This window comes from Lycorma delicatula, chromosome 1, assembly GCF_047948215.1.
Source record: "Lycorma delicatula isolate Av1 chromosome 1, ASM4794821v1, whole genome shotgun sequence".
NCBI classification, from domain to species: Eukaryota; Metazoa; Arthropoda; class Insecta; order Hemiptera; family Fulgoridae; genus Lycorma; species Lycorma delicatula.
The window spans coordinates 247,513,187-247,540,113 of record NC_134455.1 but is presented as its reverse complement, the minus strand read 5'-3'; the positions used below and the strand labels follow the sequence as shown (position 1 = coordinate 247,540,113).

Genomic DNA, 26,927 nt, shown 5'->3' with positions numbered 1-26,927 from the left:
AGGGTACGCCCGATTGCTATTTGTTTACGTGTATAATTGCAATCTACGTGGAGGCTCCTTTCAGGTACCCCTTTTAAGACTTTAGAAAGGTAATGTAAACCTATCACCTACAGGAAACAAATGATTTTTAAGATATATCCATTTTATTCTGATTGAATACATCTCAGGTTAATTTTTATTACCTATTATCTCAGATATTATTTTTTCAGTGGTAATGCTTATATTTTGTACAATAAATATATTGTTTCTGGGCGATGATAACACACCCTGAAAAAAAAATGATCTTTGGTCCTACATAAAATAATTTTGTTCTATGGACCCCCATAAACAATCAACCTAATGATCTTTTAATGATGTGCCTAATTAGAAACTCAAATATTTAATTAATCTTTTAGTCTTATTATCTATCTGATCTTTGCTTAAATAATGTCTGTTTTGTATTTTATTAAATGCTGTTTTCTAATCTACTAGTCAGATTCAGGTTCCTTTTATAATTTAATTTTATTGATAGCTGATTAAAAAGTAAGTACGTGGTTTTAAATCTGCCTGCTCTGTCCTAGTTTCTTGTTCATATGACTGGCAGTCTTAAGTTTGGTTGACTAATTAGTTAAGGTATCTTATGTCTTTAATTTGATTCAATATTTAATTTTGGAGAATGAATTTTATTTCAAGTGCTCTTTACAACTAAGAGTGCTTGTTGTTGATGTAGCCTTCATTTATCGAACTTTGCTCGAAAGCAAATTATTTCATTTTGCACTGAATTCTGTTCATATTACCATATACTTAATTTAATTAAATAAATTTTGAAACATTTTTGTTACCTGAAGATTGTTTAATTATTTAAAAATGTAAACATTTTCATAATAAACCAACCTAATTTTGTAATAAAATGTTTCCAATAATTCTTCAAAATGTTTTCAGTTATCATTGCAATCATCTTTAGTGACTGGTGCTGCTATTCTCACCCTAGCATCAGCTGATCTTACTGTAGTTTTTTAAAATTAAGCCTAGATTTGTATATTGCTTGTTTATATATATATATATATATAGAAAAAAAGTATATTTTGTTATTTCAGATTCAGATTCTTAGCCTTAGATTTCAGATTCTAAGCATCAAAATGAACAAAAGATATTCTATGAAAAAAATAATGATTTCCCCTTTGATTTTCTGCCATTTTATGTTTTTAAAGAAAATATATGTATCAAGATTGAATTTAGAAATAATTTTTTTTAGTTGAAATGTTTAAATAACAGTCTACTGTTTCTGCTACTCTACCACCACCACTATACAATACCCAATATGACTGTAATACTACAATAGAGTGACTTTATTACAAGTATAGCTCTGTAAAATTGAATTACTGTTCTTGCTAAATTTAATTTAATTTGTTTAATATTAAGTTTATTAATCAATTTAGTATTATTATTAGTAGCTAATATTTACTTATTTGTTTAATAATTTTTTATTAGTATTGGAGATGAAATCTAACTGAAAATTGTTATCAATTTTCTACTATTATTGTTTTTTGTGACTGATTTTCAAAAATAAGTGTAATTTTGTTTACAATGAAAGGCTTAAGCTTAAGGGTATTTTGATTAAATTAATGATTAACGACTTTGTCCTCATTTTGAAATTTGTGAATGTTCAATAATGTTTTATTTATTATGAAAAATATGTGTACCAAATAAATTTATTCCTGCATTATTAAAATTATTATGCATTTTTCTTTAAAAAATACAAAATCTTGGCCATAAGGAAAAAAGTGTGAATGATCATTTTTTGTTTATTTTGACAATAGAACCCAAACATTAATAGCCAATATTATTTTATTACACTGCATGTGTAATATGTCGATTCAGAATATCATCGTTGATGTTTGTGAAATTGTAATTCATATCTAACAGACGTTTGGTAATGTTGAGTGTGCTGCTATGGACAGCTTTCAAGAGTTTATTGCACCTTTGAAGTTCCATATTGTTTGACCAGTGTAGAAAATCATACATTAAGCGTAGTTCATTTTATGTATTCAGGGGCACTGTGTTTGATAGCTTTGTTCTCAATCTAATAATTTTTTTTATGTTCTGAATGCTGCATTGTAATCTGAATTTTTTAAATTGAGGTTTTTCCCAAAATCTGCTTATCTACATTTAAATGATGAATTTTTGTTTTTATTTTATCTATTTTGTTTAGTAGTATATCAATGAGTGTGTTATGCTGGATATATATATGTTTGTATGTAAAATGTATTTTATTGCGGGAATCCAATACAGAACTATTGCTTGTTATAAAGTTTATTAACATTGTATTTTTTTATTTTTAAATATTACAGGGTGGACATAAATTATTTAGCTTATTTTAGGTGTTAATAAAAAATGAACAAAGCAACGCAGTGCGCATTGATTTTTTTTCAAACATTAGTGTCTGTACTAGTCACTGATGACCTTGAATAAACATGCCACTGTTGAAATGACAGGGGGGATTGTCAGTTGAGCAATGGCTTCCATGCAGCTGAAAGCAATGTGCATACTGTGGTTTCATGAAAGCGGATCTGTTATTAATGTTCATAGATGTTTTCATTTAGAGTACAGCCGTGATCCTCCTAATAAAATTATTATTAAACATTGGTATCAGCAGTTTAAGGATACAGAAGTGTAGTACGCAAAAAAGTGCTGGAACTCCACTAGAGAAAAATGTTTACATAATTTATCTGTTGTAGCAATATGTGCAAAAATTGCTAATGAGATGGAAAAAAGTTATCAAAAGAGATTATGCAAATTTAGAATCTCAAAAAAATTTCACCTTTTAAAACAGTAACTAGATAATAACACTTATAAATCATTTTATTGGTACACACCATGTTAGTAATTTTATATATTTAATATGCATTAACAATATAGTTTTTAAAAGTACATTGTTTAGGAGATATTTTGTATAACTGTTTCTTTTTACCCATGATGGAACAGAGATGGTATATGCATATGTGTTTGGTGTAAGAGGTTGTGTGTGTGTGTATGTACATGTGCGCGCGTGCGACTATTTTCCTCAAAAACTTCTGGACCGATTTTGATGAGATTTTTGCATTACATAGGTATCACCTCATTGCATTACATAGTTATCATTTCAGAGCATGTTCTTAGATTAGTGATTAGATTAGGGCGCTGCAGTAAACGGCTTCAAACCGGCTTGACAAAAAGAGAAACAGCTTTGTAGGTCTTTTAAAATTCTTAATTTTATCACGTGTGAATATTTTCCATCATTTATGAAATTACTCTTATATTAAAATAAAAATTAAAATATAAATATATTAAAATAAAAATATAACTAAATACAAGTTGTTTATCTTTCTGAGGGCCCAAAATTAAATTTTTGGGATGTTGAAAATTTGTTATTCTGCTACTGCATAACAGTATTACATTATTGTAATGTTATATTAAAATTTTCTTAAAATGGTGGTCATGCCTCTGTTTTTAGGTTGGAGGATAAAACCACAGTACCATTTTGTGGAATACAGATGTAATCTACTAGGTGGTTAACGCTGGTTGTTAAATGTGAGTAGTACTAAATTAAAAAAGATAAAAAAAGTTACTAATAGATTCTTTATTCTTTTAAACTTATAATAAATGCTCTAAGAATTGTATGAAAACATTTTCAGAACTGGTTTCAATTTATGGTTTGGCTTATTTAGGTTGGGATTCTTGCTAATAGGTGATAAGTTACTTATTCAGTTGCACGGTGCTAATGATGAAGTTAAATGTTAAAGTAGAACATTTTGAAAGAAAGTGAAATACATCATGAAAAGGTTTAGCTAGAATATCTCTAACCAAGAGGACACAGAAATTGGAAGACATAATCCTGTTTGTTGTTTTAGGTACTGAGCTGCAAGTGCTATTCTGCCCCACATTTACACATTCTAGAATTTTCTACCGAAGCTAGCATTTATGTTATAATTAGGTAACACACAATAATTTAGGTGTGAATGCATCAGTATATTACTCAGGCAATAAGATTAATGATGAAATATTATAATTGTAAATAACATCATTTTTGTTACAGTTCATTGTTGATAATTTTGTAGTACTAAAATTAGGACAAGAAAAAACATATTATTTGGTCTGATTATTTATAGGACAGAACAATAACTGGAGGTCCATTGCAGTGTTTTAGTTTCTTGTTACATCAAGAACTGTTGTTGAAGAAATATTTTTTATCATTGGCCATAGCTTCTTGCCCTGTGACCGAGATTTTGCTCTTATTGAGTACCAGACAAAGAAAAGCACAGTATATAGGCTAAATACTGGATTGAAGTTATTGTGGAACATGCCCATCGAATCCATATATTGTCTCCTACATTATGCAGCAAGACCTCATCTTTCTATCATTGAATCATCTATTCAGAGGAGACCTTATTTACAAATTACAGACTACTTATGGTTTCAGATATCTAAAGTTGATCCCACAACTCTATACATGCTAGAAAGAAAAAAAAAACAATGTTTTACATCTGTTGGTTTTAGACAGCCTGTCACAGATGTATGGAGATGGAGGTATTAACTTGTTAATATAAGCTATGGTAACTTAACTCAATTCTACAAAGGCAGCATTCTAATAAAGCTTGATAAGAAAAAGAACTTAGAAAAATGAATGAGAATGCCTGATAAATATAAGCAGTTCTTTCAAATTTAAGTAGACACCTAAAACTGAAGTTTCTCTTGAATAACAATATTGTGTATTGGGTGTTTTTATGGGTTTTGTAAGAATGTTTTGCAAAGGTAAATTTCAATTATTAATTTTTTTCAAATTAAGTTTTAGCACACTTCCTTAATTATGTGCATTACAACTTTGTATTTTTTGCTTTTTGGTATATTATTTTAGTATTTGTATCGAAAGCATTTTATTTTAGTTTTGACATTTAGTATCGAAAGCTTAATTTAGTATTTATTTGTAGAAAAGGTATTGTGCAATGTAGTAAAGGGATCTAATGCTGGATTACACCCCTTTACTTGAATCATACATCATAAATCCATTTCATAATTTTAATATCTGTTTACTGATTGAACAAACAGGTTGTATGATCTGTAATCTTACTCATATTGTTTATAATGTGATGGAGGATTGTAAAGAGCATTTTAAATTATCTTTTTATTATAATAAAAGATTTGTGATAATAAACCAGCTCTCCAGAAAAATTGCTGCTTTGACGGTTACATCCATTCATGAGGAGCTAATTTGATATTCTACATTTCTAAAATTGTATATTTTCACTTGCCTGAGCTTATGTCAAGACTGATTTCAAAATATTATTTTTTGCAATAATATTAATAATTGTGGAGATGTATCAGCAAGCAATATAATTTTTGTAAATTTAGTAGAGTATTAATGCCAGTCAGTAAAAAAGAGAATGGTATGCAAGCTACATAATAATTATAATCTTTATAGTAAACTTTTTCATTATTCATTTTATCATTGTGTACTTTGTGAAGCTGCTTTGATCAAGGTTTTACTGCTGTTTCCCTTCATCCATTTATGTAAATTCTGGGAAGGTTTGTATTTTTTTTTTTTAATAGAATTACATCAATTCTAGCCATTCATCAATGATCTACGTATAATGTGTACTTATATAATAATTTGAAAAAAAAATTTATTTCTAAAGGCCTTCGTAAATATAGTATTTTTGAAGATAATACCAGATATATTCAAAGATATGATTTAGTATATATTTTTATAGATTTTTAAGATTATTTTTTTATAGAAGAATATTTTTATACGGTTTTGAGATTAATATTTCTTTCTCAGTCTCCATATTTATAATAAATTAATGTTAAAGGTATTCGTTAAGTGTCAAATTTAAACTAAGTAGATGGTAAAAAGTCATGTTTCTTAAATGGTGAGATTTTTGCAATGGATATAGTTAATTCATGTTACTAAAGTAATTTATATTTGCAGTTAACTACAAATATTAAAGGTTCAAAAGACCTGCAAATAAGTTAGGAACAGCACACATTTTCAGAACTTGAAGGGATAATATATAATAAACTTACTATTTTCATTTTATGATATTTGTGTTTATTTTAATTAACTTCTCGTTAATGTATGTTACTGAGTTATCTTGTCCTTTATATTCCAGAAACACATTTTACACATACATCTGTTGTAATCATGGCAGAACCTTCCATTGTACAGCCAATAACACAAACAGAGAGTGAAGATGAGAAGGTTGAGGATGATGTAAGTTATCTTATAATAACTTTTATTATTACATAAGTTTCATCATAACTTGTCACATCTTGCCTTTCAGGTTTTTGTGGTTTGGATGAAATCTGACATTCACCTCTTGGGAGCACTTAAATGCACAAAACTCAAATACTAATCAGAGTATAAAAAATATAAATACTAATCAGAAATTAGAAAAAGTGCAAATATTCACTAATGAAATATCCTTTTAGCTAAAACTGAATATTGAATTGGATTGCACATATTGATAGAGAAATTTTAATTTCAAAATAAGTAATTATTATAAATGTGAAACTTGATGATGAACAAACGTTGAAAAAACCTACATTTAATTTGTAAAATACACTGGTCAACAAAATTAAATTTTTTGTTTGTTAAATGAGAGTGAAAGGCTGATTCTTATAGTAATTTTTATACTGATTTCATATATGTTAATATATGTTTTCTATCGGGCTCAGTTTTTTTGTAATTGAAATTTCTTTTGAAACAAAAAAATGTATGGTGAACGTAACATGACAGTACATTACGTGCATTTTGTATTCACCTAAAATTTATTTATTTTAGATTTTCTGCTGTAATTTGCTGTAGGTAGGTTCCTGTTTAGATTCCAATAGTAGTCAGCTAACATATTTGGGTTTCATTTTCCCTGGTATCATGTTTCCATTGCAGATATCTCTTGGTGAAAGCATTCTCCATGTTCATTACTGATAAGTGCCAAGATTCTTAAGGAAAAAATCCAAATGTGAATGTAAGAAATGGATTTTGAGTGACATGTTACACCTATGCTCTTTTGTAGTTTTGAAGGAGTTCACTCACACGTTCTTTGTAGTTACTGGCCTCTTATGGTTTCCAAGGAAGTTGTTTACTACATTTTGAAATGGTTTCCATGCCACAACTTCCAAGTCATTTAAACATTCTTCAAATGCTGGATCACTCATTAGTTTTATTATTTGTGGTCCAACTAATATATTTTCCTTTATTTTAGCATCGCTTATATTAGGGAATTTTTTTTTAGAAACTGAAATCCTGCACTATTAAAATCCATTGCTTTAGCAAACTTTTTGAATAAGCCTAGCTTAATTTGTAGTGGCAGAAGATAAACTATTTCTGGTTTTACTAATGTCTGAATAACAACATTCTTCTCTCTTACAGTCAGTACCTCTCTCTTTGGCCACTGCTCTTTTATGTAATGGTTTTTCCTATCCCTGCTGTTCCACTTGCGAAAAGCAGCAGAACTTAGTGTATCCAAGTTGCAGTCTAAGTAAAAGCGCTATTACATTCAGATCTCCACAAATATGCCATAAATATTTCTCATACTGAAATCCTGCTCAATACAGGTTTCATATTTTCATAAGAAACCCTCACGTGAACAGCAAATGCTAATGGTATTGATTGATATTTATTTCCAATGTGAAATAGAACAGCTTTCAAACTAAGTTTTGACGAGTCAGTAAAAAGTCACCATTCATTAGGATGGTGCATATATCCCAAAGCCTCCAGTAAAGAGTCCACATCATTACAGTATACTAAGTTTTCATATTGAGAGAAGAAATGTGTAAATTCTGACTGTTTTTCACAGAAAGCACATATTTTGGTGTTTGGTTGTAAAAGATGCCATTCTTTCAGTTTGATGCCAGTATTTCTGCTTGATTCTTTGATAAATTTAGATCACGAACCAGATCATTTAATTCTGACTGATTAATTAAATGGGGTTCAGTATATTATTTTCTAAAAAGTTTGGATTTCTTTCTTCATTGCCTGATAAGTCAGCACAAGATTCGTTATTTTCATCTTTCTGTTGTTATATTTCATCTTCTGTTCGTTATTTTCATCTAAGTTTCATGTTTCTGGTGTTACTGGAACTGGAAGCTCTTGGCTATGTGGCACTGGCCATATGACAGAGGAGATATCAGGATATTTAACAGTATGTCTAGTTATAGCTGTTACTCCAGTTATCTTTGTTACAGAAAAATAACAGTCTGTGATGTGATCCTTCGGTTCTCTCCAAACCATTGGAATTGCAAATTGTATGTGATGAGATCCAATTAGCCAACCAGTTAGCAATGTTACACAAGAAGCATAACACATATGAGGAGCCAATAAAAAAAATTGAAAACAAAATTTGTTAGGTACAAACTAAAATTAAGATGGATTTGATCATTAGTCCTGATCACCTATTTTAAATTTAAATCGCAAAAACAGTTTATATAACTTTATTATATCTGTTATCTGAGACTACAACATTACCTCACTACAGATGTAGCAGAAATTGTTTGGATGATTTTTTTTTTTTTTTTTTTGTCTTCAATCATTTGACTGGTTTGATGCAGCTCTCCAAGATTCCCTATCTAGTGCTAGTCGTTTCATTTCAGTATACCCTCTACATCCTACATCCCCAACAATTTGTTTTACATACTCCAAACGTGGCCTGCCTACACAATTTTTCCCTTCTACCTGTCCTTCCAATATTAAAGCGACTATTCCAGGATGCCTTAGTATGTGGCCTATAAGTCTGTCTCTTCTTTTAACTATATTTTTCCAAATGCTTCTTTCTTCATCTATTTGCCGCAATACCTCTTCATTTGTCACTTTATCCACCCATCTGATTTTTAACATTCTCCTATAGCACCACATTTCAAAAGCTTCTAATCTTTTCTTCTCAGATACTCCGATTGTCCAAGTTTCACTTCCATATAAAGCGACACTCCAAACATACACTTTCAAAAATCTTTTCCTGACATTTAAATTAATTTTTGATGTAAACAAATTATATTTCTTACTGAAGGCTCGTTTAGCTTGTGCTATTTGGCATTTTATATCGCTCCTGCTTCGTCCATCTTTAGTAATTCTACTTCCCAAATAACAAAATTCTTCTACCTCCATAATCTTTTCTCCTCCTATTTTCACATTCAGTGGTCCATATTTGTTATTTCTACTACATTTCATTACTTTTGTTTTGTTCTTGTTTATTTTCATGTGATAGTTCTTGCATAGGACTTCATCTATGCCGTTCATTGTTTCTTTTAAATCCTTTTTACTCTCGACTAGAATTACTATATCATCAGCAAATCGTAGCATCTTTATCTTTTCACCTTGTACTGTTACTCCGAATCGAAATTGTTCTTTAACATCATTAACTGCTAGTTCCATGTAAAGATTAAAAAGTAACGGAGATAGGGAACATCCTTGTCGGACTCCCTTTCTTATTAGGGCTTCTTTCTTATGTTCTTCAATTGTTATTGTTGCTGTTTGGTTCCTGTACATGTTAGCAATTGTTCTTCTATCTCTGTATTTGAACCCTAATTTTTTTAAAATGCTGAACATTTTATTCCAGTCTACGTTATCGAAAGCCTTTTCTAGGTCTATAAACGCCAAGTATGTTGGATTGTTTTTCTTTAATCTTCCTTCTACTATTAATCTGAGGCCTAAAATTGCTTCCCTTGTCCCTATACTTTTCCTGAAACCAAATTGGTCTTCTCCTAACACTTCTTCCACTCTCCTCTCAATTCTTCTGTATAAAATTCTAGTTAAGATTTTTGATGCATGACTAGTTAAACTAATTGTTCTGTATTCTTCACATTTATCTGCCCCTGCTTTCTTTGGTATCATAACTATAACACTTTTTTTGAAGTCTGATGGAAATTCCCCATTTTCATAAATATTACACACCAGTTTGTATAATCTATCAATCGCTTCCTCACCTGCACTGCGCAGTAATTCTACAGGTATTCCGTCTATTCCAGGAGCCTTTCTGCCATTTAAATCTTTTAATGCTCTCTTAAATTCAGATCTCAGTATTGTTTCTCCCATTTCATCCTCCTCAACTTCCTCTTCTTTCTCTATAACACCATTTTCTAATTCATTTCCTCCGTATAACTCTTCAATATATTCCACCCATCTATCGACTTTACCTTTCGTATTATATATTGGTGTACCATCTTTGTTTAACACATTATTAGATTTTAATTTATGTACCCAAAAATTTTCCTTAACTTTCCTGTATGCTCCGTCTATTTTACCAATGTTCATTTCTCTTTCCACTTCTGAACACTTTTCTTTAATCCACTCTTCTTTCACCAGTTTGCACTTCCTGTTTATAGCATTTCTTAATTTCCGATAGTTCCTTTTACTTTCTTCATCACTAGCATTCTTATATTTTCTACGTTCATCCATCAGCTGCAATATATGGTCCGAAACCCAAGGTTTTCTACCAGTTCTCTTTATTCCGCCTAAGTTTGCTTCTGCTGATTTAAGAATTTCCTTTTTAACATTCTCCCATTCTTCTTCTACATTTTCTACCTTATCTTTTTTACACAGACCTCTTGCGATGTCCTCCTCAAAAATCTTCTTTACCTCCTCTTCCTCAAGCTTCTCTAAATTCCACCGATTCATCTGACACCTTTTCTTCAGGTTTTTAAACCCCAATCTTCATTTCATTATCACCAAATTATGGTCGCTATCAATGTCTGCTCCAGGGTAAGTTTTGCAGTCAACGAGTTGATTTCTAAATCTTTGCTTAACCATGATATAATCTATCTGATACCTTCCAGTATCGCCTGGCTTTTTCCAAGTGTATATTCTTCTATTATGATTTTTAAATTGGGTGTTGGCAATTACTAAATTATACTTTGTGCAAAATTCTATAAGTTGGTCCCCTCTTTCATTCCTTTTGCCCAGCCCGTATTCACCCACTATATTTCCTTCCTTGCCTTTTCCAATGCTTGCATTCCAATCTCCAACTATTATTAAATTTTCATCTCCTTTTACGTGTTTAATTGCTTCATCAATCTCTTCGTATACACACTCTACCTCATCATCATCATGGGCGCTTGTAGGCATATAGACGTTAACAATCGTTGTCGGTTTAGGTTTTGATTTTATCCTTATTACAATGATTCTATCGCTATGCGTTTTGAAATACTCCACTCTCCTCCCTATCTTCTTGTTCATCACGAAACCTACTCCTGCCTGCCCATTATTTGACGCTGAGTTAATTACTCTAAAATCACCTGACCAAAAGTCGCCTTCCTCTTCCCACCGAACCTCACTAATTCCTACTATATCCACATTTGTCCTACCCATTTCCCTTTTTAAATTTTCTAGCCTACCAACCTTTTTCAAGCTTCTAACATTCCACGCTCCGACTCGTAGAATGTTATTTTTTAATTTTCTGGTGACCCCTTCCTTAGTAGTCCCCACCCGGAGATCCGAACGGGGGACTATTTTACCTCCGGAATATTTTACCAAGGAAGGCGCCTCCATTATTGCTATGTGAAAATGCAGAGAGCCACATTTTCTTGGAAAAAAAGTAGCTGTAGTTTTCCATTGCTTTCAGCTGCGCAGTACTCAGAGGACTGAGTGATGTTGATACGGCCGTTTAAGTCATCCTGACTCACGCCCCTAACAACTACTGAAAGAGCTGCTGCCCTCTTTCAGGAATCATTTCTTAGTCTGGCTCTCAACAGATACCTCTCCGATATGGTCGCACCTTTGGATGATTAATGTAACTGAAAGGCATTGTTAATATATTACAATAACTAATCTTGTTTAAAAAGAAACACTTTATAAACATTAATTTAATAAACATACACTTTCACTCAACAACATATATGAAAGCCAGCTAAAAAACTGAATATTACACATACGAGAACTCACACTTGAATTAGAATTAAAAATATTTCTCTAGTCTGCATGACACTTAATAAGTAAATATAATAACAACAGAAATAATTAACGATTGGATTGTATATTTAGTAAGATGAAAATAGGTAGAATGAGTCACATTCTTGTTCATCTTAATTAAATAATAAACATAATGACTAATGTCTAACAAATCAATGTGACAATAATTAAGGAACTGTAATTAATAAAAAAAAGCTATTTAATTGATAAATAATATAATAAAATACATTCACAAAATGCTATGCTTGTGGAGTTCATACATGATACTACCTGAAAATTAGAATGGTAGTTACAAAAAACTAAGCCTGATAAAAAGAATTCTGATTTCATATTTGAAATCAGCATGAAGAATACTATAAGTATCAGTTATTGAATCATCTAACAAAATCATTGTTGATCAGTGATATAAGCAGTGGGTGACAAAAGGATGATTTTAAATGCAGATGACACAAGAGAAAGAGCCTTTATCCAGAAAAGAAATTTGTTGGTAACAAAAATTGATTCTGGAATTAAATAAATGATTTTAAATATATTTGTTTGCAGTATAATGTGCAAAACTGCTTGTTGGTCACAGTACCAACAGTTTGCATTCATGAAGTTTAACTGCATTTCCAGCACTATTTTTATGTCAATATCTGTCAGAACAAGTTTATTATATACTGTTTCAACTGCTGACAATTTATCCTTACTTCATACGATTCTATTTCAAAATGCAATTTCCTGAAACATTTCAGGTATTGCAGAACTATTGTTAATTTTAAGAAAAGCAGCTTACCATCCTAACCAGGACCAAACTCTTGTGTTTGTGTGGTACAAGGTAATAACTGTTTTACAGATAAAAATTAAGAATATGTAAGGAAAGTAACCAATAATATGGTGTGTAACAAGTATCATAAAATAAAAAGTTTAGTTGAGATCAGAAAGAAGTTGGAAGTGCATAAATCCAGCCAAGTAACTATTGATGGAAAAAAGGTTTTGTGTACAAATTTGAGTAAATGACTATATAAATGACTATGTTAAATATATTTAACATAAATAGTGACACATATGTTTGTGTATGAGTATAGACTTTTCTTTCTTTTGTGCAGAATAAAGAAAATGAAAAGAAGGTAGTTTCCAAAGGAGGTAATAAAAAACTTTCTTTGAGTAAAATGGGAGATTTATGTCCTCATAAAGCTTTTCCATCAAATTATGTTAATCGAAAGGACATAAAATCTCAAAAGGATTATTCATATTTTCTACTAAAAAACCCGAAGTAAGTATTACTTTTTAATAAAATTATCAACAATTTATAATTATTATATTTGTGCTCATTTCAAGTTAATTTTTATGTAAACTCTTGTTATTCTCTAAATCCTTTATAAATGTTTTTATTTCAAATTTTTGTCAAACTTTTTGATCAGTCTTTCCAGTATATACTATGGGAAAGTCTCTGTTTCACTGAATTCATCACATTACACCAGTAACTATTATATGAAAAATCAGTTTGCTGTTTTCATCTGTAGTTGTTGATTAAGATTTGACATCTGTTAACATCATTATTCTGTAGGGGAATTGATTTCTTTTAAATAAATGTGTATTCTATAATGAAGAATTATCACTTAACAAAGATGTGTTCTCTAATGAAAGTAAAAGTGATGTATTTGCCATCTGGTCTACTACATTATAAAGATAAAACATACAAATAGACAGTTTCTTAAATAATTTAAACATAGCAGTTCCTCTAAATCACTGAATATCTGCATCAATATATAAAATATAATTCGCTGACTGAGAGACATTTTTTGATTACTAGATCATTTTCTGCCTCATTCTTGATTTTTAATAATTTACTATGTTATTAATATAGTAACAATAAGATTTATCACAAAGAAAGTAACAATTTGCATCTGACCTCTTTTGCTTTTATTGAGAGTAATTATATTGAATATATGTTAAATACTTATTGTATGTATATTTTATATATATATATAAAATTTTATATATGAACTTTGTGATACACCTTGTGTGCATCACAAAGTTCTCCTGTGAAGTTGCTGGACTTTCATAACCTATTCTACTCATAAAAATGATGCAAAAAAATCTAAACGTATGTCTTAAAATGTTTAGTTTGCAAGCTATGGCTAGTGAAAGATTTCAGCTACTCTGGTGAAATGAGATTGTACTGAAATTATTAGGACATCAATTAATGGGTAAAATTTTTTATGATTTTTAACGTGAATAATTGAATAAAATAGACCCCAGGACTCTATATGTAATAGTTTTTGAGAAATCTGGGGTGAAAACCAATAATTTGGGATAAAAAAACCCTGTTTTTTATGTTTACAATAAATTGTTAAATGTGTGTTCACTGAATAACAAACAAACTATCCTGGTTTCATTATTCTAATGATAATTCGCTGGTTCCAATAATAATAAATTTATACATTATCAATTTATTAATTTATATTTAATAGATCAACCCTAAGTACAGAACAATTGAAATAGATTGACTTACCTTATTTCATTATATAACAGAAGCGATTTCGTGAATTTGATTTGCATCATCAGCTGCATATATATATATATATATATATATATTACAAAACCATCAAAAAAATCCAGGAGTGCCCAGAGCGCAGAGCCTTAATTGCATGCACTGGTGTTTTTAAAACAACCTCCTACGAGCTACCACTGTATTGGGAAGGCTCTCCCAATCGATTTAGTGGTGAAAATTTGAACGGCCATGTGGAAATTGCGAAGAGGCAGGGAGGCCAAGGTATTTGGGATGCGGTTTCGAGCTGGGCCTGTACTGGAGCGGAACAGTGATCTCAAAGCACCAGTTCTAAATTTCGAACAGTGCCCATCTCCCGCCTGTGGAGGAAGCTTTACAGTCTCGCAACGGAAGCAAGAATGGCACACCACAACTAAGGGTAGGTCCTTGTGTTGATTTATACAGGATCTGGGCGGATGGTATGCCTGTCATTCATTTTTAAGGGCAACGGGAGGCCGAGTACACTCCAACCATGTAAATTTAAACCAATTTTTTTTCGGCTCTGCCTGGCAGCTGATGAGAGCTGTCATTTACGGGGAGGTCCAGTCGAACGAACACATGATGTTCGACTGCCCTGCTCTTGTGAGGGCCAGAACTCAGGCCACCCGGGACTTTAGAGGTCAAGGGGAAAATTGACCACCACAAGCCGGGAGTCAGTGTGGCGAGAGCCGCATTGATAGACCGTGTGGGAGTTCCTTGATGTGGTGGCTTTGTTCAACCGACATCAGTAGTTTACCTAAGGGAAAAACTCCTACCACGCTGCTGTAGAAAACTAACCGAGAGATATGGCTAGCTGCCAGCCAGATTAAGACTCCAAGCGCTTTAATGGTGGACAGGTACTTGCTGGCATTCAGCGGCCTAGGTATGGCAGCGAATTACTGTCTTTGACAAGATATATTTAATTATTGTATTAAATAATACAATATTAAATATATTAATAATACAATATTGTATTTAATTATTTTATTATGTTTTAGTAGTTGACGGGATGCGTCTACCCATTTTAGTGATGTATGACAAGTGAGCGGTGGGACACGCAAGTGAGTTGTGTATGGTACCACACTTATTTCACTCACGGTTTTAGGTTATCTCTAGGAGCTAGGAGCTATACATTTATCGATTTATATGCATATATATTCTTTAATATTCCATGAATTTTATTCCATTGTTGCTGAATATATGATTTAATGAAAGTGTACATGTTGACTGTATGAGCATTGAATTTAGACTGAACAATACAGAAATAGTTAGATTGTTGCATTATTAATATAAAATATCAGCTGTTAATAAGGCTAGTTGAATATAGACAAATTTATTTTATTTTGGGTAATAAACATATACGAGGTTTGTAAATAAAGTAATGGGACTAGTAATTTTTTGGCAGCCAAAGTGGGGACACTGTAAAGTTACTAGTAAACATATAGTTATATGAACAGCTGGTTTATATTAGGTATTTATAATATGTTTAGTCTATTGTTGCCACGTGAGACACGTAAACAAACTTTTCGTGAAACGAGTTTTTGTTGTGCGTTACAAAATGAGTGATAAGTAACGTGCAATCAAGTTTTGTTTAAACTCGGTGAGAATGCTACTGAAACTTTTTCAAAATTGAAAAGGGCGTATGGAGATAACACTCTGTCACAAGTCAAGTTTTTAGGTGGTTTAAAGCATTTTCAGATGGCCGGGAATCAGTTGCGGATGATCCACGCTCTGGAAGACCGTTGACGTCAAAAAGTGACGACACTGTGTAGCAAATCAGAGACTTGATACTGTATCACTGGCGATGAACTGTCAGAATGATTGCAGAACAATTGAATTTGAACCATACCACCGTCCATCAAATTTTGACAAATGAATTGGACATGAAAAAAGTTTGTGCAAAATTGGTCCCAAAAAATCTCACTGTTAAACAGAAAAACAACAGGGTGGAAGTGTGCCGCGATCTTCTAGGGCGAATTGAAACTGATCCTGATTTTTAAAAAAATGTTATTATTGGTGATGAATGTTGGATATTTGAGTACGACCCAGAAACAAAACACCAGAGCAAGGAGTGGCACACTTCAAACTCATCACGTCCCAAAAAAAGCAAAAATGAGCAAATAAAAAAGAAAACCATGCTAATCTGTTTCTTCGATAGTAATGGCATTGTCCATAAGGAGTTTTTTGTATACAGGACAGACTGTAAATCAATATGTTTGCCGAGAAATTCTTGAAAGATGGCCGAAAAGAGTTGCCTGTGTCAGGCCAGCTATCAAAGACAACTGGATGCTGCATCATGACAATGCACCTTGTCACACTGTATTTTCAGTTAATGAGTTTTTGGCAAAGAAAAATATTTATGTAGTTCCTCAACAACCTTATTCACCTGACTTGAGTCTCTGCGACTTTTTCCTGTTCCCAACTTAAAAAAAACACCTCAATGGATACAATTTTGGAAGATAAAAAAGGGTATTCATCTGAAGGGTATTTCAGTTTCTGAATTCCAACGCTGCTATGAAGTGTTGGAAAACCATTTGAAGCGTTGTGTGGGTTCTCAAGGGAACTATTTCAAAGGTGATAGAGTCCGTGTATAATTGAATAGTAAATAAAAAGCTTTTCTGAACCAGCCTTATTACTTTATTTACAGACCTCGTAAAACTTTTAAACAAAACTTGTACAGAATTTAATTCTGAACAAATTGGAGTAAGATAAGTTGAATAAAACAAAGAAAAGTTAGAACAATTCAAATTTTATTTAGAAACTGGGCCAAAGAGGTTTATATGCACCAGTTTATAATAAATATTAAAAAATGAACCCTCCATTTTCAGCACATTCCTTTGCACACTTCTGTACTGCTTTTATTGATCTTTTTAGTTCTTTAAGACTGTCCTTAAGATGCTCAACAGGATCCATAATGTGGACAATTAATCTTCACAAGAATGTATTTATGTTTTGTACACAATATTTTTCATCCATCACCTTTTGTAGAAATCTAAAAGTGTTAGATCAGTCAATGTTGGTGGCCAGGATGTGGATCTCCACAACCAATCTATTTCTCAGTAAAATGATGATTTAAGTGAAGAGTGAAAACGGTACAAGAGAAGTGGGGAGGTCATCATGCTGCAAGTATTCGTTGCATGTCAGCACTAGAGGAACATTTCAAGTAGACCTCACCTTTAAGCGGCCAGGTAATAGTAACGTTTCAAACAGCTGATAGTGAAGCAGGACGCAATTGTGAGTTGCCTTTCACCGTTTCATGAGGATTTACCTCTGCCTATGCTCATTGCATAATGAAGTGAAATTTTCCTTGTCGATACACAAAACATACTTGTAAAGTTACTGATTTCTATTCCACCAGTTACAGAAAAAGCGAAGTGGACTATCTCCTGGGTGTAGAGGTTGAACTGGTTGTTTATGATAAGGATAACTTGTTTTGTTTAAGTATCCGCCAAATCATCAAATGCGAAACTCTGATCCACTGAGAAAGACCTTGTGGACTGTGCTGAACTGTGTCAATACTAATTTCATCAATTACAGCATTGTGTTGGACAGATTGTTCGTAGATGGTATGAATACTGTTTCCTGAAGGTTACGAAAAGTTGCACTAACTTTTTTGGGATTCTGGAATTCTGTGATTGAGAGAATGTATTTCATATTCTACTGCAGCAGCTGTATCATTAACATTACACATACCCAAAATGAATACTGTATCAGTGAATTTCTCTGTTATAAATAAATACGGCATTACTTCAATGGCATACCGATAACATTCAAACTAAAATTCGCAGAAAACCTTCGCTAACGACAGCACAGTTCATAGTACCTGATATACCTAATGTACCTTACAAAATGATTTATACACAAATATAATATTGCGCATCGTTAATCAGCTGCTGTTATTGTATTGCCAACTTTGAATAATAATTTTTCAAATAATTTATTGAATTTCTGTCATTAATAAAAAAATTATTATCTAAGTAATTTTTTATTTTTTTATTTATTTTACAATTGTGTAATTTCCAATTTAAAAAAAAAAAAATTCAGTAAATTCTGTTTTTGCAAGTTGTTCACATTACCAAAAAAGAATTTGGTTTTTGTTTACATCAAATAATTTTTCTGACAAATATAGTAAATTAAAGTTTGAATTATTTATTTTCTAAATAAAATTAAAATTTTTCTAACTTTTCTTTGTTTTATTCAACTATCTTACACCATTTTATCCAGAATTAAATTCTGTACAAGTTTTGTTTAAAAGGTTTTATGTGTTTATTACCCATTTAATAACATTTATTGTAAGTCAAACATTAAAAACAGGATTTTTTATCCTACTTATTGATTTTCATCCCAGATTTCTCAAAAAATACTGTAGCTACAGTCCTGGGGTCTATTTTATTCAATTTTTCAGGTAAAAAATCATAGGAAATTTTACCCATTAATTGACGTTCTGAAAATTTCAGTACAACCTCATTTCACCAGGGTAGCTGAAATCTGAGTGAAATCTTTCATTAGTTGTACTTGCAAACTAAGCATTTAAGGACATATGTTTATATAAACTTTTTCCAATATTTTCATGAGTAGAATAGGTTATGAAAGTTCTGGGAGAATTTTGTGATGCACCTTACATAAATAAATAAATATATATATATATATAATTTATATTTATAATAGTGAATCTGTGCTACTCTGCAGCATCAGTAAATAAATTAACCTAGTTATAATAGATAATTTACTATGTGGTTCATAAGACTTCCTTCCAGATAACTTTAGCTGTTTGTTCTTTATGTTTCATCTCCACTTTCACATTTTTAAAATGTTATGCATCTAATAGGGCAACTTACAGTTGTCAATCACAAAAAAACTAGTTCATGTAGCCCACTGGGCTGGTTTAGTGGTTAACTCATCATTGCAAATCAGCTGATTTTGAAGTCAAGAGGTCTAATCCTAGTAAAGGCAGTTACTTTTATATGGATCTGAATACTAGATTGTGGATACCGGTGGAACATCTCAGGAATGGTTGATCTAGACTGTACAAGACTACACCTCATTTACATTCATACATATCATCCTCATTCATCCCCTGAAGTAACACCTTACGGTTATTCCGGAGGCTAAACAGAAAAAAAATTGGTTCAGGTAGGTAGCTAAGGCAGTTTAGTGTATTTTTAAGAGTGAGGAAATGTGTATGTTTTCTCAAAACTTTTACGTTAATTTAATGATAAGTCAGTGTGGTCTCATTTGATGATGCTTGACTTAGTGAGTGTTTAAAGACCATATGAATTCTGTATCATAAATAGTTACTAAGATATCTCAATTTAAGTACCTCTGAGGTAAGTCTTTGAGTATGAGAAAAGCTATGTTCCCTTTAATCGCCTAGCATAATTGAGTGCTAGTTACTGTGGCTTGATGTAATGAGTATCTTTATGACTCCAATGAAGTCTGTAATTAAATTAGTTACTTAGAAATTGTAGAAAGACTAAATTTTTTTAGTTTGTTTACCAATTCTTTTTAATACACACACACATATATATATATACAGAGTGATTCAGGATGAAAGGGAATTGGTGTAGAGCTTCAAATAAGGAAAAATGTTCATACAAACGTACAAGTATGTGAAAAAATCAGTTTGAGCATGGCTCGACCACGGTTTGAATTAAGCTAGCGAAATATTTCACCTGGATTTCATTTCGTTCTGTGATATAAGGAGATACTGAAATTGTTATTAATTTAATGATATTTTTGGTTGCCATTTTGTTTTAAATAGTCAGAATTTAATTTTTTTGACAACATTTTCCCTTTCTTGCAAAGACCTTTAAAGCAAGATATCACATGATGATATGTCCCATTTAAAAATTAGAGCTGCCCTCTGTCACCTTGCCACCCCCCTGAAGACCGAATACTTTAGATTGAGGTTTACTGAGTTAGCCTCTCTTATCTGAGAAGCTTTCTAAAGAGAGAATCTGAATACATCAAATAACAAAAAAAATTAAAGGGAAGCATACAACTGTTGTTTAGTTCTAGCTATCTGACAGACATATTGTTGGCCACCATTTTGAATTGGGCTATCAGAATTTAGTTTTAATTGTATCATTTTTCTTGCCTCATTGTGCTCTGTAAAATCATATATCAAATAACCATTGGTCCCTTTTGACATTTTTGAGTTGCCTCCTACCACCACCATCGCCACCCATAAATAAAAAAGAGTGAAATATACATTCATTGAAGTAGCCTCTTGGTACAAGGAAGAATGCCACAAATCACATCTAATTATCTCAATTGTAAAATAAGAAAATAAGTTACAGGTAGTGTAAGTTACTTTCAACCATCCAGTATATATATATATATATATATAATTATGTACATTTTCATTATAATAATAATTAAGGTACATTTTTGAATTTTCAGAGAAAATTATCCTTGGTATATCCCACCTCCTAAGCATAAGATAAAACTACGTTCAGAATCAAGTCTAAAGTGGCTAGAGCAAGCACGAAAATTAAAACTTAGAGCTAAAAAACCAGAAGATTCTGAAGAAAAAGAAATTGATATGACTCGGTATGTTATTGTGCAAAGGGATGATAATGTGAAAAAAGGAAAGAAGAAAAAGAAAAAGAAAAAGGAATTGCAATCTAAGATTGGTTATCAGATAAAAGTGACAGAAGATTTGGCATTTATGTTAAATGTTATGGCTGAATCAAAAGAGATCATGACACAGAAAGCCATTGACTACCAGCGAAAAAAAGAAGAGGAAGAAAGGATAGGAAGAGAACAGGGTGATGTCAAAATCCTGAAAGAAATTGTGCAAGGAATGATGGTTAGTATTTAAAAACATTACTTAATGAATATAAATTGTATTGTTATTTTTTTCAAATTTTGAGAAAGTGTCTGGTTTCCATCAGGGTTATTAATTTTATTCTGATTATATAATACATATTATCCACTGATTAGAAGCAGTATACAGATTAATGTGATGTAATGATGTACTTTTATCCATAATTATAAGCTGTGAATATTAAATTGCCATTATCTTTATATGTTTGATAAAATACAAAAGAAGATCCTATTTTTTGAACGGTTTTTTCACATTGTTACTTTTACTATTTCATCCAAAAGGAAAAAGTAGCAAAGTGCTAAAGTGAGGCTAAGTACATTTTCTGTATTAACTATGGTTAATACTTCACTGTTCTTTATTTATATATATGTATTTATTTATTTTTTGTCACCAAAAAGCTATTTTTATTATTGCTTTAATTTTATATTTTTTGAAGTTTCATTAAGACTGTTAGAGACTTTGAAAATTATTTAACTGTTAAAACGTTTTTTTTTTTTAATATTCTGAATTTTGCTTTGTAATAATTTATTTATTATGTGCTTAAATTTCTAACATGACATAAAAAGAGAATCATCCATTGCTATAAGGGTCCTTCCTTATTACTATAAAAACTAATAAAGATTAGTTTGAATTAGGGTAGAGTAGTTAGTTAGAATGGAATAGAATAGTTAGTTTTTAGAATGGAATGCTATTCCTAATTCTGACTTTGCTCTATAAAACTGCTCACATAGTGATATCTCAGTTACATTTATCCAAGATTCTCTATTTTTACTGTCTATTAAAAAACAGTTTTATAGTGAAGTAGTTGCTAATTTCCTTTCAGTTCAATTTTACTGATATAATAATTTTCATGAATGTTGTATTGGAGTACTTTTCTATTTTATATTCCATCATTATGAACATTTAATTCATTGCAATGCTAAAAAAAACTTTTTCCAGTATCTTTTACCAAACAACTTCAAGTATGCATATGAATCCAGTGATATTATGAGCTTACATGTAAATTTTGCTATCCAGTACTGTAATGTACTGGAATGAACTTTTGGATAGCAAAATTTACATATGTACTCATATCATTTAAAATTTCAAAGTAGAAAACAATTTTTAATGAAATGACAAATTATTAAAAGAATATGTTTTAAAGTAATAGATTTAGAATTTAATACCAACAGAAGATGTGGGATACTGCAAAGACCAATTTTTATTATTGAAAATTAATATGGCAAGTTTAACTTAACCTAATTATTGTGTTTTGGTGGTATATATTTCTTATAATATTAAATGTATGTATGTGTGTGTGTGTGCACACGCGCCTGAAAATTCAGATTATATAAAACTATTAATAATGCAATATTATGTATTGTATTGTATAATATTATATATTGATAATGTTATTTATTATAATATTTAATATAAAATATTATATAATTATAATATTATCATGGAAATAATATGCTAACATTTTTATCTATATTATTTTTTTTTTAAATTTTACAGTATAAAGTTATGGATGAGTATGAAGAGTCTCAAATTAAAAATGATAAACCTAAAAAAGAAAAAAAGGATAAACAGTTTAAAAGGAGCTGCCATAAAAAACACAGAAAATTTAGCAGTCAGGAAGAAAGTGATGGTGCTGATGAGATAGTGCCATTGGATAAAGCACTTAAGTATCAACGGGAAAAGAGAAATGAGAAAACAACTAAAGATCTTATTTCTTTTCTTAAAGATTTGATTGAGGCTGACAGAAAGAAAAAAGAAATGGTTCTTGAAGATAAGTCTGTGTCACCTTTTGTATCTGAAGAAGAAATAGCAATAGTGCCTCTAGAGGAATCTACTCCAGAGGTAAGTGAGGAAGAAGAGGAAGAAGAAGAAGAAGAAGAGGAGGAGGAAGAAGGAGAAGAAGAGGAAGAAGGAGAAGAAAAAAGTGAAGAAGGAGAACTGGAAGGAGAGGAGGAGGGTGATCAGGGAAACAAGCAGATTGGAGAAATTAAATCAAGCGAGGAAGGCTTTGTTGATATGGAAGAGGTAAGTACTAGTAAACACATACATATGAATAGGTCTAATTGACCTATAAAACATTCTATTTAAAGAATACATTTTAACCATTAAAATATAATTAATAAGCTTTATATAAAATATTTATTTTATTGTCTAAATTTCGGCCTTAGAGTTCAGTGGAATCTAATGATGAAGTCCATTTGATAAATTACAATGGAGTTTATATTATGTAACATTTAAGATCTATACAAATAATAGAACTGATAATAATAACCTAAGATTGCAATGATTGTGTTTCTTAGTTTTTGATAAAATTGATTCTTATATAATTGTTAATGCTGTATCTGAAAATAACCTTCATTTTTTCCAGCACATCAGGACTTTTTGCAAATTGCAAATTTCAAAATTTGTAAAAAGTTGAAAAAACAAAAATGTGATACAATAAAATAGATATAAAACATTTTTATGTAATAAATTAATATTATAATACATCCACGTTTTTGGCTTACACTTATTCTTACAGCTAAACAGTTGAGTGGTCTGAAGAGGAGGGGGAGATTCATTGACTTCATTGACTTCTTAATTTTTAATAAAAATTGCCACAAAGTAAGCCAAATTTCTAATATAGTAAATTTTATTTTTATTTATTTAATTAATTTTTATGAGATACTTCATGCCTTTGGAAACCACTTCCTCTCTTCACCTACCCTTAATGACGAAGTTTGTAAAATACTTACAATTTTATTCTATGTGTCGATGTTTCTTTGGATGGCTTTTATTCTGCTTCATGCTTTTCCTTTTATGTTCTGTATAGGGTTCATCTCTGTTTAACATCCAACAACAGTCTGCCATCATCTATTAGTCCATTTTCCTTGATACCTCCTTTCCATTTTTTTAGGTCCTGATGAAATCTCTCACCCATCTCTTCGCTAATGGCACCCAGATTTTCAAGAAAATAGTCCACATGTGAATTTAGGAAATGAAACTTCAAGCTCATGGAACAGCCTGAATTTTTATACTTCTGCAGCATGTTCTCAACGATTGATTTGTAGTTCGGATCCTTCTTATTGCCCAGAAAACTTGGTTACTATGTCTTTAAAGGTTCCCCAAGCTTCTTCTTCTGCAATTTCCATTTTTTTCTCAAAATTACCAACCTTTGAGAAGTCTTCTAAAGTCAGGACTAGTAAAGAAACCCTTTTTTAGTTTGGTGGTTGATAAGACTGAAAATTTGTCACAGTTGTATTTAAAACATTTACCTTCTTTTGGTAAGACTCTGACAGATTACTTCATCAAGCTTAACTTGATATGCAGAAATGGAAGGAGAATGTTATTCGGATTTATAATAGCTTTTTGGAGCACATTTTTGATTCCAGGTTCTAATGAAGCTCTTGGCCAATCTTTCTTTATCCAATGATTTTCTCTGTCTCTGCTATTCCATTCTCATAAAAAAAAACAAGGAAACTTTGTGTATTCTCTTTGCTGTCCTAGGAGCATCAACATTATTTTGAAATCACTGCACGTAATCCACATACGATTGTCATATTTCATTTTGTCAAGAATGAATTGCAAATTATCATAACCCTCTTTTAAATGGGCAGAATGTTCAATAGGTATTGACAGATACTTATTCCCATTGTGAAGATGAACAACTTTGAGGCTTCTTTTGGATGAATCTATGAACAGTCTCCAATCAGTACTTTTGTACAGAAAGTTAAATAGAGTCAAAAGTCCACATACATCAGTGCAGAAGATTAATTCTCCTACTTCTGAAAAATATCTAAGAAAATACTTTTCTCTGTATCTGAAACAGGAAAATGAGGTGCCAGCTGCTAGCAGGTTCTTCTCTTTAAGCCGTGAACCAAGTAATTCTGAATTTTCTTTGGTCAGACATAAGTCTTGAACCAAATCTTTTAGTTCAGATTGCAAATAAAGCTCATACTCCACGATCTTATCTTCATTTAAATCACTTGTGGAACTGTCTATTTCAGGTAAATTTTGTGGTGGAATTGTATTGGTATGTCTGGACCATGAGGAACCGATTGTAAAGTGGATGGCATATTTGGATAGACAATTCTTTTTTTATTCTTCAAATTGAAACTGTGAACACCAGTCGAACAAAAATAATAATCATTTGTGTGATTTCATGGCTCTCGCCAGACCATTGGAACTCCAAATCTGAACGCTTCTTGTTCACCCTTTGTGACCACTGTCTAAGTCCTTCAACACTTGTGTAACAAATGTAGTGGGGTGCCCAAGTTTTGTCTTGATCTCCTATTTTCAATCTGAAATAAGTGAGGTACACTTGTCGAACAAAACATTATATTTCTTTTTGCCTTTCCATCATTAACTCACCAGAAATGTAACAAAAAAATCTGCAAAATTTTTGCAGCCTTGCATGAATAGGGTGGACAGCTGCCAATAAACGTGTTACATCTTATTAAGTCTTGTCACAACCTGTCAGCCAAGCTCTTCCACCATCTCGCCATCATCAACCCAAATCCCCTCCTCCTCTTCAGACCACCTAACTGTTTAGCTATAAGAATGCATAGCATAAGCCAAAAAAGTGAATAGATTGTATTAATTTATTATTAAAAAAAAAAAAAAATTATGATTATTTTATAGTCACATTTTCTTAATTTTTCAACTTTTTACAAATTTTGAAATTTGTGATTTGCAAAAAATTGATATGATGGTAAAAATGAAGGTTATTTACTGATTTAGTGCTAAAAATACATAGGAATCAATTATCAAAAGTTAAAAAAACATTTACAACCCAAATTTTTTGCAAGCTTGTGTAATGATAGAATAAATGGCTTAACAACGTGTCTGTAATTGTTTCCATATTACCAGGAAAGTTAGTCTTTCTATCTAATTTATGTAATCAAGACACTTATTTGTGCAAAAAATTATATTTTCTATTATTATTTTTCTTTTTTTGTGAAGTGAAGACTAAAATTGTATTTATTTTTCATTCACTGTGGTAAGGATAGTAACTAAACAATAAATTCTACTGTTCTTTCCTTTGATTCTTAAAAAAATATTCTTTTTTATTCTTTCTCTTTCTAATATAACAATTACCATTTTGTAATTTCCTTTCTAATGTACCATTATCATTCGTGCAATTAGTGAATACACATGTCTTATTTTAATTATTTTATAACATCTTATTCTCTTGTGGTAGATTGGAGAGTATGTATAATGTTAATATAAAATTATTTGCTGTGTACTTCAGCTTTCAATTTTTTTTATTTTGTGATTTCTTTTTACAAGTATTTTTAATTCTACTGTCGTTTTTTTTTCTATTTTGTATATTAATTTATTTTTAAAGTTAGAAGTGCTTGGTTTATTGTTAATAGTTTTATTTTTTATGCTTGTAATATATATGACTATTATGTCATCAATATATCTTATCTTGGGTTTAATATTATAAACTATAATATTCTTTAAAATATTTCTGATAAAGATTGCTGATCTCTTTGCAATGCCAAATCAACCTTTTAATAGTAAAATTAGTAGTCATTGAAATTAAATTTAGTTTTGCTTATAAATATTTTTTATTAAGATTATCTTAGACTATTTATAAAATTTGATTTTTTATAATTAGTTTTTTCTAAGCAGCTTTTCGGTGACTTTTATAGGCAGGCACATATCCAGCTCAAGACAAAGGGGGGGGG

At 31.0% G+C, this 26,927-nt stretch overlaps 1 protein-coding gene across 1 annotated transcript in view; it reads left to right on the top strand.

The window, feature by feature from the left end:
- The window catches only part of LOC142318272 (uncharacterized), a 50,430-nt gene that overhangs the window by 4,445 nt on the left and 19,058 nt on the right, over positions 1-26,927 (top strand). The window contains exons 2-6 of the mRNA XM_075354838.1: positions 3,473-3,549; positions 6,126-6,226; positions 13,003-13,169; positions 20,829-21,237; positions 22,753-23,280. Of these exons, the coding sequence (XP_075210953.1) occupies positions 6,158-6,226; positions 13,003-13,169; positions 20,829-21,237; positions 22,753-23,280 (1,173 nt within the window). The 5' untranslated portion in view covers positions 3,473-3,549; positions 6,126-6,157. The remainder of the gene's footprint in view (positions 1-3,472; positions 3,550-6,125; positions 6,227-13,002; positions 13,170-20,828; positions 21,238-22,752; positions 23,281-26,927) is intronic.